This window comes from Lepidochelys kempii, chromosome 18, assembly GCF_965140265.1.
Source record: "Lepidochelys kempii isolate rLepKem1 chromosome 18, rLepKem1.hap2, whole genome shotgun sequence".
Classification (NCBI taxonomy): domain Eukaryota; kingdom Metazoa; phylum Chordata; order Testudines; family Cheloniidae; genus Lepidochelys; species Lepidochelys kempii.
In genome coordinates this window covers 10,739,496-10,753,285 of record NC_133273.1, presented here as the reverse complement: position 1 = coordinate 10,753,285, position 13,790 = coordinate 10,739,496, and the positions used below count along the sequence as shown (strand labels likewise).

General features: G+C 48.9%; 1 protein-coding gene across 3 annotated transcripts; it reads left to right on the top strand.

Annotated features, from left to right (window-relative positions):
- Positions 1 to 5,682: 5,682 nt before the first annotated feature.
- LOC140900115 (chymotrypsin-C-like) lies at positions 5,683 to 13,538 on the top strand. Of its 3 annotated transcripts, none has more exons than XM_073316771.1 (8): positions 5,683 to 7,048; positions 7,767 to 7,855; positions 7,955 to 8,052; positions 8,841 to 8,963; positions 10,202 to 10,338; positions 11,134 to 11,279; positions 12,393 to 12,542; positions 13,466 to 13,538. In XM_073316771.1, the coding sequence occupies exons 1-8, from the start codon at positions 7,009 to 7,011 to the stop codon at positions 13,481 to 13,483; spliced, it is 801 nt and encodes a 266-aa protein (XP_073172872.1). In that variant the 5' UTR covers positions 5,683 to 7,008; the 3' UTR covers positions 13,484 to 13,538. The 3 variants fall into 3 exon arrangements, with proteins under 3 accessions (XP_073172872.1, XP_073172869.1, XP_073172871.1); XM_073316768.1 differs by having other exon boundaries at positions 5,683 to 6,660; positions 6,777 to 7,048; positions 12,393 to 13,532; XM_073316770.1 differs by having other exon boundaries at positions 5,683 to 6,810; positions 6,947 to 7,048; positions 12,393 to 13,532.
- Positions 13,539 to 13,790: the final 252 nt, after the last annotated feature.

Here is a 13,790-nt window from a genome sequence, read left to right as displayed (position 1 = left end):
TCAAAAGCTCCTTCCATTCAGGGGTCCGATTATTTTTTGTAACTAAACTAAAATAAAACCTATATTTCTTATGCCTGTGTGTGGCTGATGGCTGGCGAATTTCAAATGCAAAGGGATTTATTATTATTATTCCTATTATGTAGGTATTATTCTCTGCCTGTGGCCCATGAGTCTGTCTAGTCTCTCATGGGCTGTAATATTGTGGTCTCATTCCAGCTGGTTGGGTTTAGCGGGCAGGTGAGGGGTGGTGTTGGTGGCCTGTGGTAGACAGGTCAGATGCTCTGGTGGTCCCTTCTGGCCTTAAACTGTGGCTCTCTGCATCAGTTAAATCCTAGCAGCAGCGCGGCTGTTTAGGTGCAAAGCTGCCCATTCGCCTTCTTTTGGGCATGAGTCAGGCATCAAGCTGTCTAACGCATGCAGAAACCAGCTTTGTTGCAAGTGAACACATGTGTAGCCCCTGACCTGTGTACTCTCCCTAGGTTCCGTTTGAAAGTGAGCGTGACACTGCAGTGGCAAAGAGCAACATACTTCCCCCCCTATGTTGCTGGCAGCAAATATTACTCAAAAATACTTCTGGTCACTACCCCTTAAAATGGAAACAGTGCAGAAGATGCACATGCAGTATTGTACAGCCAGCCACTATGATAGCAATACAGAAACCCCTGCAAAAATAACGGGACCCTTTAATTGAGAATTAAATCACACTGCCACCTAGCGTGTAGAATTGCAACAGGCAATTTTGTTCACTGGTTTTTCCTGGTTCTGCTTAAACCAGTGACTCATAAGCTTTTTCATAGTGACACCCACATCTCAAACCCATGGATGCCTCTTCTCCCACATCACCAGCTGCTCTCTGCAGACCAGTTTGGGAACCACAGATTGAGACCCATAGCCTAGACTAGAAAATGGAGAGAAGTTTTAGGATTAGTTTCTGCTCTTAGATAGACACTGAAACCAATGGGAGTTTGTATGTGTGTTTGAGAGTGGGATTTGATTTTTATGACATCATCTTGCCCATAGATTAGCAGCCTAACCTTCTGGGGAGCTGTAGCAACCTGTATGGAACTCTGAGGGAGGAGCACAAGTTGCAGGAGAAGTTTGAAGGAGGGACCAGGAAGCTAGTCTGTGTGCACAAGGCTGGAATGCTGGCTGCAGCACCTCTGTCAGCAGTTTTAATTTTACAAGCATGGAGTCCACATGTTGCTACCCAGCATGTGGTACAGGAAACAATAACTAGGAGACCTGGGAAGAAATTCAGAAAATACACACTCAGGCTGAAGATAAGGACAGTTGTCCTGCAAGTGGATCTTAGATCATGTAACAGCTTCAAGGTAAGTAATGGAAACTTCATTACTGGGGCCACTTAAAAATGGACTGGACAAAGCCAGGGATCCCCTAGTGCTCCCTAAAAGGGATTGGGGTCCTGGTGCAGGAAAGGCCGAGATGCACTGAGCTAGAGAACAAGGTAGGTGACTACCCTGTGCAGCCCCCTAGGTGATGGACTCGCTGATATAGTAGAACATTTCCCTCTCACTTGTCTGCGTCTGTGCTTGACCTTAGAAATTGACCCAGTGGAATTCTTGCCAAAGAAGAGCTTTTTCACTGGATCATTTTAGATTCTGGATCTGGGTTCCTAAGTAAATGGATTCCTAAAACTTCTTCCCTAATCCTCCTGCTCGTGACTCATTGATGCAGCATGGAGGCTGTTGCCCTGGGGAGCCCCAGATGAAATTTTCATGAGCCCAAACCCTACTTTCATACCAGCAGCCCCCTGATAAGCAAAATCTCCATGTGGGCTGTGGATTTGTCCTGGATAGTTAAATCACAGCATCTATATTTATTCTCCTGCTCACGACCCTGGGGAATGGGAAGGCGGAAATGGGGCAAACGTCCGTGTTAAGAAATGTTTTCTAAAACGTAATGAAATGAGCAAATTGCCCACAAGAATCCCCCGCAGCTGCCAAGCCAAACCTCCCCGTTTGCTCCTGCGGATAAGATTTTCAGAGAGGCCTAATGGAAATTAGTCACTCGGCACCAGCGGAAAATCAATGTGGGTTGGGCACCTGCCTCCCTTAGAAAAAGAGATGGAGAAGAAAGATGGGCTAAAGCAGAAGGGGAAACACAAACAACACAGGGAAACAGAAGGGTGCGAGGGAGACTCGGGAGAGAGGTTGAGCCAGCATAGGAACTGTGGAGAAAAGGGAGTTGGGAGGCCACAGCAGTGGGAAACTAGATCCAAGGAGAGGCAGGAGCAGGTGGAGATATGAAGTGCTCTGCAGGGTGGATCCAAGATGGGACAATTCAGTAGAGAGCAATAGGAGGTGATGCTGGCTATGACCATGCTAGGTTTACTAGTGCTGGTGACAGTTAGTTTTAATACCCAGTCCTCCCATTTTCTCCCCACCCTCCACACCCTGATACAGTGCAGCCCAGGCTGGTGCAATCTGTATGATACCCAGTACCGGGTTTACAATGATGCCAGTAGAGGCCCTGGTGCCCAGACTATGGCCACTCCACCTGCGATCCGCCCTGAGGCCACTCCCCCACTTGGCCTCTCCTGCCCCGGACGACCCGCCTCTGGCTCGTTCCTCTCCGCCCCCACCTGCTGCTTGCTCCTTTCTGCCCCCTACCCCTGTGTGAGTGGTGGGCCGGGCCTCTGGAGGAAGAGGCCAAGTGGGGGCAGGGCCTCGGGGTGAAGTGTGGGAGCCGTGGCCACAGTCCAGGCTCCAGGGCCCAGAAAAGGTTAATCCAGCCCTGATGATACCATGAAGTTTTAGAAGCAGCCAGCAAGCCCCATATTAAGCAGCTCATCTAAGCCAGCAGGGGTGAGGGATGATCTGTACCAGCCTCCCACCCTGGCTCCAGTGCCAGATGTCCATGGCTAGAGGTCTCTCCAGGCTGCTTTTGAAAGCCAAGGGTGTTCAGTGGGGCTGCAGGTTTTGCAGCCACAAAACTGACAATAGTGTATAGAGGGGAGGAGAGCACACAGGCAGGCTGCAAAGACATCCTCCCCCCGTGCCACCCCGTTGCTCAGGTTCTGATTATAAGTCGCTATGCAAAAGCTGTAAGAACTAAATTAATAGATTTTTAAGGTCCCACGGGACCATTATGCTCACCTAACACAGGCTGACCTGCAGCTATAGCTTCTGTTGGCGTTCGGGCACAGCCACCCGGTAAGGGGTGCCAAAACCATTTCACACCCGGCATCAACTGTTGCGTTGGCATCTACAAAGCGTGCCGGGGACAGTTTGCATGGGACTCTATCGGGAACTCTACAGGAAAGGAAGCGCCATTGCGTTTTAATGCGTCAGTCAGTCCGCGGGCTGCAAGGCGCTCTCGGGTTTGTGTCCTCCCAGGGCGTGAGAACACACCACTTTGCCTCGCACCCTGCTGGAGGCCCATGGTTCTATGTCTGACTAGGAGGTTTGGCAGTAAAATTCACTGCATCTAGGGCACCCAAGCTGACGCTTTGCCACCAGCGAGAGCTCTGGGGGGAGCTGAGCAGCTGGTTACACAGGTTTCATGACAGCTGAAAAATGGGTCCTTGAGTATTTGCCTATTTGTCTTTCTGTGAAACACCTGTTAGCACCTCGCTCTTAGGGGTCTTCCCGCCAGAAGCAAAGGCCACTTTGTGGGAGCTTGGCTGAATTCACGCCAACGTGTAAAAGAACTGGAGCCTCTCACAGCTGAGCTCTCTGCAAGGGTCAGCCAGTCCCTTTGCAGTGTCTTCCTAGATCTTCTAATCTGACCTGAACATCACAGGTTCCACCCAGCACCCACCCACTGAACCCAACAACCAGAATAAGACCAAATTACACAGCCTTCAAGAGACTAACCTACTGTGTGCGGCAGGCAGAGAACAGGGAGGCCTGAGGTGCACCAATGCCTCAGGGCCCCACAATGGCGTGAGATCTACCCAGCTGATATGTCCTAATTTCTTCCAGCGCCTCCTCTTCTGATGGCTCCACATCTTTCACCGTTTCACCTTTATTACTTGAGAAGGTGGGTCTAGGCTCACTATCTCCTCAACATCCTCTGTGATGAACATCAAAGAAAACATTTGTCTCTGTAGTTGCACTCCCAGTTCTTTAGTATTCCAGCAAATCCACCGATTCTCTCACAGTCTTCTTGTTTCTGATCTACAGTCTCTGACATACTAGTGTTATCTCCATTGGGGGGAAAGCCCGGAACAGCAAAGCGCCTCGTGTGAACACTCTTATTGCCAGGTGAGTGCCTTTGTGTGGGTTAGGTCAATCCACTGCGGAGTAAGTGTCCACACAGGGAGTTAGTGCAGAACAGCTATTGCACTTTGAATTCCCACCCTGGCTATTCTTCACTCACGGCCCTGTCAATTCCCCAATTCCCTGTGAATTAGACAAGCCCTTACGTTACCTCTTGTGATTTGTTTCTGCCTTTGGCTATTTGCTCCTCAAATTCCCTCTCGATAGGCCCAGTGTCCATCTCACAGAGTCTGGGCTCTCCATTCCCATGGTTGACACACTGACCCTTCTAAAGCTTGGCTTCCTTTTTCATATAGGGCTACCCCTGCCTTCTGCAACTCCGTTCCGGTTGCCCAGACTCCAGGCTGAGTCTAAGGGCCGGATGCTCAAGGAGGAACGTAAGTGCTGCAAGGCGGAGTGGGGCAGCACCCATCTTTTAGGTGCTGGGCTGCCCAGGGGAATTCACAGCTCCGCGTTAGGTGTCCAAGCTCCCCACACACACAATGTGTGGGGCACGTTAGGCACCGAGTCACAAAAGCCAGCAAGCTCAGCGGTGAGCTGCCTAAACTAGCCACTAGCCCGGGGTGGGCAAACTTTTTGGCCTGAGGGCCACATCTGGGAGGGGAAATGGTATGCAGGGCCGGGGCAGGGAGTTGGGGTGCAGGAAGGAGTACAGGGTGTAGGAGGGGGTGTGGTGTACAGGAAGGGGCTCAGGGCAAGGGATTGGGGCAGAGGAGAGGTGCGGGGTGTATGAGGGGGCTCAGGGAAGTGGGTTGGGGTGCAGAGTGCAGGAGGGGGCTCAGGGCAGGGGTGCGGACTGTGGGAGGGGGCTCAGGGCAAGGGGTTGGGGTGCAGGAGGGGTGTGGGGTGTGACGGGGCTCAGGGTAAGGGGTTGGGATGCAGGAGGTGTGTGGCAAGGGGTTGGGATGCATGGGAGGGCAGGGGGCTTAGGGCAGGGAGTTGGGAGGAGGGGTTCGGGCTCCGGGGTGGCAGCGGCATGCACTGGGGCCAGGGGAGGGTCCCTGCCTGCCTGCCCTGGCCCCGCGCCGCTCTGGGAAGTGGCAGGAACCACGTCCCGGCGTGGTCCCTGGGGGTAGGGGGGGCACAGGACTCCGCACGCTGCCCTTGCCAAGCCTCCAGGTAACTCCCCCAAAGCTCCCATTGGCCGCGGTTCTCCATTCCCGACCAATGGGAGCTGTGGGGGGGCCCCCGGGACGTGGTGCCAGCCGCTTCTGAGAGCAGTGGGGGCAATCCTGCGGGCTGGATCCAAAGCCCTGAGGGGCTGGATCCGGCCCACGGGTCGTAGGTTGCTCACCCCTGCACTAGCCAGTCAGGGGCTTTAGGGACTGTCACAGTGGAACTTAGGTGCCTAGATCCAAATCTAGTTTGGCACCTAACTCCCATTGAAACCATCTAAATATCTTTGAGGCTCCTACAGGTCAGGCAGCAGCTGGACGGGGATTTCGTGAATGCCAGCAGCACCTAAAATGCTTTCTGCAGAAGCCGGAACATCAGCTTTACTTTTGGAAGTAACCAGATGGTTTTTCCTTAATCCTGTTACCAAAAACAATTGTCCCACAGATTCACTTGCGCGAGCCGTTCTCAGAACACGCCTTGAAAATATGGAAGTGCTTAAATGTTACAGAAGCCCTTCAGAGGCCTAGGAACCCTGCTCTTGTAACTAGTAAGAGAATATCCTCGCTAATCTGTCGCAAGGCGAGGCAAAATGATACAGCTTCTCTAGCGATAGGCCAGGTTCTGCCTCCCTTATTAGCATTGTCTGCAATCTTACTCCACCATCGTCCCATTGAAGTCAGGGGGCTTCTTGTCCGGAAAATTGCTACAGCGTGCGAGTGCTCGGCTGGACTGAAGCTATTGCTAAGGTTATCTGTGGAATGTTTAAGTAGTGAGGCTCAGATCCTCAAAAGGCTTGAGGCACCAAATTCCCATGAGCATTAGGTACCTAAATACCTTGGCAGATACCGGCTTGACCCCTTTTCGGTGTCAAAACTAGGTGCTGGAGATGCATACGCATCTTACAGTGGCCCCACTGTTATACAGTAGCAATGGGTGGCCCAGTAACCCAGACCAAGCCAAGCCTCCCACTTGAGAAGAAAAAGTTTCCGAAATGAGAAAATACTTGACTATAACACCGGTACTTTGCCTGTGCTATAGCCTCGTCCATGTGAGGCCTTCAGGGAGCATTAATTAAGATGGAAAAACTGATGCACAGAGAAGATCAGGTAAGCGAGTCAAAAACGACTGCCCATTAGCAGATTAAACACGGTACAAACCCAGTGTATGGAGGCCGGAGAGCAAAGTTTTGCCTTTTCTTTACTGACCCCAGGATCTCTGTGTAGAATGAAAGCATTACCTGGTTCGTGGTGCCTGATATCCTGGGTATGCCTAAAAGCAACTGTGGCTTGCCCGGCATGGCACGGTGAGTGAGCCTTTGCTACGTGCATCCAATGAAGCGAGCTGTCGCTCACGAAAGCTTATGCTCAAATAAATTTGTTAGTCTCTAAGGTGCCACAAGTACTCCTTTTCTTTCTACAGAGAGAGAAATCCTGCTAGGTCGCACATTTTAAAGGTAAGACATTGCCTTTTCTTCCAAACTTCCCAGTGCATCATGTTTGCTGAACGATAACTTCCCAAGGTTAGGAACAAATATTTATCTCACCGCGTATTGGTTCTATGCTGCAGCTAATCTCCATTCTTGGCTTCAGGTCAAACTGGTCTTACCCTTTAAGTAGTCAGCAGTCCCCTTCGCTGAACCTAGACAGTCACCATGTTCGGGTTTGTGTTCCTCGCTTTGCTCCTGGACTATGGTAAGTTTTTTATATGTCTGGCAACTCCAGTCTCCTTGGATGGGAAGGGAGAGGGGAGGCCCGAAATGAGTGCAGGGGGCTGCCAAATGACTGCCTTGGCGACTGAAGGCCTCTCCCTCACCACAAGCTGGAGCACTGAGCAAGCTTCCTGCCGGTGTCTCTCAAACCTACTCCACAGGGACTTCTTCCAGGAACCAGATGGGAATTCAGTTACCTTGGCCCAGTTAGACCTTGGCCTCACTACAGAGACTCCAGCAAGGTGACCAGTTCACACCTGCTGCAATACGGACACTTGTTCCTGAGAATTTGACAGTTGCACTTGAGAATGGACCCAATTTGGGTCAGTTAACTTGGGGAATTTCCTTGGTGCAATTTACTGTCAGTGCCCATAGCATATTGAATGCAGGTTTACCATACACAGGGCTTCTCCTCTTCCCTCCTAAGTTTCCTTGGTATGTTGCACCTCATCCTTTAGTGAGCATCTCTTCTGCAGATGCCCAGCTCAGCTTGATGACAAACTTGCATTCAATCCAATCGCATGGGCGGACAGGGGGCAGGGGAGTTCAGGTGGAAATAAAGCTCACAAGCACATTCCCATCCCCAAATGAACTTGGGACTCCTTGAGCTGGTTAGCAGACAGGAGCATAGGGTCAGGCCATTAGTATGAGGTTGTGGTAATTTGTAAATGCTCATCTCTCTTCTCTGTTGCATTTCCCAGCCTACAGCTGTGGCGTCCCTGCCTACCCACCTTTTGTCGCCCGTGTGGTCGGAGGTGAAGATGCCAATCCCCACAGCTGGCCCTGGCAGGTAAAGAAGCAGCGTTATTATTGCCCAAGATTGGGCTTTATTTTTTTAACCACTGGGTGAAATCCAGGCTAACGTCCTCATGCTTTCGGTGAATTCCAGATTTCCCTCCAGTACGACAAAAGTGGCGTCTGGGCTCACACATGTGGCGGGACCCTTATTGCTACCAACTGGGTCCTCACTGCGGCCCACTGCATCAGGTAAACCAGTGGCTTTCAAGCTTTCCAGACGACTGTACCCCTTGCAGGAGTCTGATTGGTCTTGTGTACCCCAAGATTCACCTCACTTAAAAACAACCTGCTTTCAAAATCAGAGACGAAAACACAAAAGTGTTACAGCACATGATTACTGAAAAATTTCTTACTGTCTCATTTTCACCATAGAATTATAAAAATAAATCACTTGGAATATAAATATTGTACTCACAGTTAAGTGTATAGTATACAGAGCCGTATAAACCAGTCATTGTACGAAATTTTACTTTGTACTGACTTTGCTGGTGCTTTTTATGTAGCCTGTTGCAAAACTAGGCAAATAGCTAGATGAGTTGCTGTACCCCCGGAAGACCTCTGCGTACCCCCCAGGGATATATGTACCATGGCTGAGAACCACTGAGATAAACAAATAGCCATGGTGGGTGAACGAGGGCAGATAAGCCATGCGCACAAACTAGGAGCGGAAGTTTTTTGCCAAGGGAACAGGCCCAAAGCCCTTGTCCAGGAAGTCCAAGTGTTTAGTGCAGAAACGCAGCTGGGGAGGGGACCAAGAGTGAGAATACGCAACTCATGCTAGGGGTGCGTGGGTCTTTGCCTTCACCTGCTGCCTGATCCACAATGAGGCTAATAGCTGTCCGCTAACAGAGTTACTTCCTTAGCTTTCATTGATGGCCTCGTCACAGCTAGGAAACTAATGCAAGGCCTAAGCAGATAAGCTGTGAATTTGGAGAGGTAAGTTTAACAGTGTTTTCTCCTGCCGTTTGTTCCTATAGCAACAGCAGAACATACCGAGTTCTACTGGGGAAACAAAACCTGGAGGTCGAGGAACCTGGCTCTGTGGCCGCTGCTGTGGAGAAGATCATTGTCCATGAGAAATGGAACTCCTTCCTGACCATGTAAATCCTCTAAGGCCCCTGGGTGCTGGCGGTGGGGGCTCTGCAGTTTCTCTTTCAGCAGTTGTGCTGTGAAAGCTGAGCTCAAATCAGCCAGTTCTGGCTCTATTTCACTGATTGCCCCCTAAGCCACTTTGATTAAAACATGCCTCTGACAGCTGCAATAAGGAAAGTTGCTATTCAGGCGGGCCACTCTTGTGTAAAGAGAATTATTGGGGCATGTCACCAACCCTCATTCTCCCACCACCGCCCCAAACTCACTGCCAGCCTTCCCTGCTTTGATCTGGAGTCACGTGACGTGTTTCCTTTGGGAAGCTAAGGAGTGGGCAGGGGAGATTTTTGGTTCTGTTTGCTTTCTGACTGGCTGCCGTGTGGGATGTGCTTTGGTGAGGTGGTTCTAGTGAAGGGTTGCTTTTGTAATGGAATGTCACGGTTCAGATTAAATCAATTCAATCAAATTAAGAAGACGGGCCGGGGTAAGGCACAAACACCTCAGCAGTTGTTTTATGGCTACATTGGCTGTCCATGTTTTTTTTTTTGACTGGCTCAGATATTAGACTTCGTTTATTCTCATAACTCAAGTTTAAAGTGTTTGCAAACTAAGGCATGTATTTAATGTGTGCGAAAAAGTGGTTGGTAAAATTCTCAAAAAGGCCCAAGTGACTTAGGCACCTAGGTCTCACTGAAAGTCAAAGGGACACAGGTTTTAAGTACCCAGGTCATTTTTTAAAATGGGACTTAAGCCGTTTTGACACTTTTGCTCTTTATCCAGTATATTAATATTGCATCTTTATTTACGGTGGGATTCTTTTTTAACACCATGTTTTGAAATTTGGATCCTACTCTAATACTGCTTAAAGATACCAACCCTGCAGCTTCCTTCCCACAGGCAAAACTCCCACTGAAATCTGCCCCTGCATAGAGCTACTGAACTGGACTTGTGTCCTCTCTGCTTGAGAGAGTTGCTGTTTGCTCTGTGGGTCTGTCTTCCACACCAAGTCAGGACTGAGCATAGACATTGACATAGACATCCGGCAGTTAGAAATGAGCGAACGAGGGAAAGGAAGGTTGTTAGTGAGCCCACTCACTCTTGAGTGTGGAAAGAACAAGAACTTGAACATCTTACTCAGCTAGAAAAGAAAAGGTGGGTAAGAGGGTCTCAAAGGGTCTCTCAGTCCTCAGGAGTCCAGTGTTTCCCAGCTGAGTTTAAACTTCCCCTCCCGATCTGATTTGGGTTTCAGCAACGATATTGCCCTGATCAAGCTAGCGGAGCCCGTACAACTGAGCAAGACGATCCAGCCAGCCTGCCTGCCTGCAAACGGTGCAATCCTGACACAAGACTTCCCCTGCTACATCACCGGATGGGGACGCCTTTGGAGTGAGTAGAGCACCTTCTCCTACAGCCGTGGTGTCCCGCTTCTAGGACGTGGCCCAGTACTGATAGACTCCAGTCGTTGCTGAGTATTACTCCAGGCTACCTGTTTTAACAATGAGCCTCCTTTGCAAGCTTCCCATGTCACTGGCCCCGCTCTGACATGCCATGGCCCTCTCACAAAGCTAAGATCTGGAACAGCCCATGCACTGTGAAAGGCTAGAGTGAGCATGGGCTGGTTCAGTGGAGGCCAAAGCATGGGGAACTGGTGCAGGTGGCCAAAAAGATTGGAAACTATTATGCTGGAGGAAATAGGACACAGTGCCTTCAGGCTGACTGAGCTCCTGAACCAGAAACCAAAGGATGTCTGAGCTTGGATTTCCCTTGGAGCCAGATCAGATCTCAGACTCCCAAAAGAGCTAATAAATCATAGAGGTTAGAGGTGGAAGAGAGTTAGGAGAGTTACTAGTTTACCTGCTTGACAATGCAGCATTGATTCCTACTCTTTGTTCTAGTCCTTTTCCCAGTCTAGTCTTCTCTGATTAACATCTTAAATTTACCTTTACTCAGTTTCTTCCCATAATGCTTTTACGCACCCTCAGTGATTCTTCTCCTTCCTTTGCTGTTTGCACCCTTCATATACTGGTATCTTGAGTGATCACCAATAGCCAGTCAATCTGATGTTTCCATTTTCTGAATAACCTCCCTTGTGAGGAAGGCAGCTCCTGACTTGGCTTCTCACCTGTGTAAAACGCTCCTGATGGTTCTTTTTCTTTTTTTGTGACCCACTCTATTTACCAGCCAATGGCCCCATCTCTGATGATCTCCAGCAGGCATTGCTGCCTGTGGTGGACCATGCCACTTGCAGTCAGTGGGACTGGTGGGGCTTCATGGTCAGGAAAACCATGGTCTGTGCCGGAGGAGATGGAGTCGTTTCTGGATGCCAAGTAAGTCTTCCCAGCACGGTAGTGCTGCATCCTTTCTCATCACCTCTCAAGAAAGGTGAGCAAATCCTGTTGGCAGGAACTGGGGCATGTGCTGATGGGTTCACAGCAGCATCTCAGTGGCTCCTAGGGACTCCCTAGCTATGAAAATTCAACCAAGAAAGTCCTCTGGATAATGACATCAAAGTGAGACTAGGCACCTCTGATATTTGCTAACAAGCTGAGTGAGTTTTGTGGCACAGCTGAGCAGTCCATGTATCAAGTTTGGAATATAGGACTCCCTGGAGTTACAGGTTCAAACCTAAGCAGGGATCAAGTTACCTCTCAAGCCATGTTATTTACTTCTTTTGGGGGGGGGTAAGGGGAGGATTGAACTCAATCTTGCAAACCAATGTCCTTTTTGATCCGTGCAAATTAATTAAAGATCCCACAGTGCTTTTCATAAGATCCCAGTGTCTCTTCTAACTGCTGAGCAGAAAGAGTTAATCTGGCTATTCGCCACACCAGAGTGGCTGCATTTCACTGGTGATTGATGTATGCCTTTGACAACGCAGAACACAAATGTAAAAGATTCATCCACTTCATAGCTGAGCACAAGGCCCATCCTCTGAACTGAAGCAGCTGTTGCAGGTTAGAGTGAAGTGCCTGGGTGGAGAAGAAGTCTGAAGGTGCTCGCCTCACCCATATCTGAACACGAGCCTCTTATTTCCATGCAGACACCAATTCACCCACTTCTGATAGAACAGTGGAATTCAGCTTGGCCACACACCCAATAGAACAAGTTACTCGAATGCATGAGCGAAGATACGCAAGGCTGCCTTGAAAAAGTCAAAGCTACCGGTTATTTCTTACTCCGAGTATAGAGAAAAATGGTAGTGTCCTATGTACAACACCGGGTCACATATGGACTTTCTGAACAGTGACCACAGTACAGAATGAAGGCATTATCCCCAAGAGTTTGAAGAAGTCCAGGACACTAGACACCAAAAAAAAAAAGGCAGAAATTCTCTCTGTATCCTCCCAAAGTCTTAATACTAAGAAAATCAGCCAAGCCTTATCGCTGAGCCAGAAGGACTGTTACTATAATAAAAGTTTCCCTCTTTTGTGTTGTGTCAGGGAGATTCTGGGGGCCCACTGAACTGTCATGGCGCTAATGCTTGGGAAGTACATGGCATTGTGAGCTTTGGATCTGGGCTGGGCTGCAACACTTATAAGAAGCCAACTGTCTTCACCCGGGTGTCTGCCTACATTGACTGGATAAATGAGGTAGGTATCGGCCCATTAAAGCAAAGCTCCAAGTGCTTAACTAGATTTCTGCACACTTACGTGAAATGATTATCTAGTTGCTTTTATTTAAGTACCTAAAAGAAAACCGGTTGACCCATCCCAGAACTACTTTCTCTGTTTCCTTTTCAGTCAGCTCTCGATGACTAAATCAAATGTATAGGCCTGCACCAAAGCCCTCAAACTCTGGGGAAGTTTGGAGCAGGATCACAACTGAACAGCCTTGGCCCATCTTTGGTGCCATCTCTACACAGCAAATGGTTTTGCTGCTGTCCTACAAAAATGAGGCATTCTTGTGTCCAGTGTCAAAAATGGAGGCCTAAAGTTAGGCTCCTAAGTCATTACTTAGGTGTTGAAGTAAATAGCCTGAGCACCAAGGAGCTTCCATTGACTTCAGTGGGATTTCAGTGAGAGCTACTAGGTAAGGGGCAACTTTGAAAGTCCAGCCATTTATTTCATCCCTAGCTTTGAGCCTCCTGGCCTAGAAATAGTCTACAATGCTGGAAATGCCAATAGGAGAGGAGGCAACCCAGAGAGACTTGACTCAGCTGCACCATGCAGAAGGATTGTGGGCTTGCCTCAGATGCCCACGTTACTTTAGAGGAGAGTGGTCAGCTGTTCGGACACTTTTTGAAATTTATAAAGAAATCTCCCAGTTTTATGACCAGCTTGTTGCACGTGTATAAATCTGATTGGATACCCAGGACTTCGGGCCCATCTGTTTTAGCTTGCCACAGTATAGGTTACACTTCTCCAGTAGGAGAGAGCCATTGATGCTTCAGACAGAATGGACTTGTAAATAAGAACTTGCTTTACCGGGAGCCATTTAGTCTGGTTTAGTGTGAAACTGTAACTTATTTTTTAAAAATGACTAACACTGCTTCTTTTCTTTCCCCTGTCACCAGAAAATAAATCTCAACTGAAGAGTCCAGCTCATTTCATTGATTGTAAATCCCAGGAAACCCTAATAAATTGTCTCATCACAACTTTCCTTGGTCCAGAGGCTGCTTGAAATGTGTCTGACACATGGGTACTTATTTACAGGAAATACACACAGTGCCAGTGACTTCAGTTAAGTTACACTGATTGACACCAGCTGAGGATCTGGCCCAGCTTTTTGCCTTTTCCCAGGGACACTTATACAGGGGAGAAAATACCTGAGACTAAACTGTGGAATCATGTGTGACTATCAATAGACAAGAGTTGAAAGCAGATGGTTGTCCTTACTAC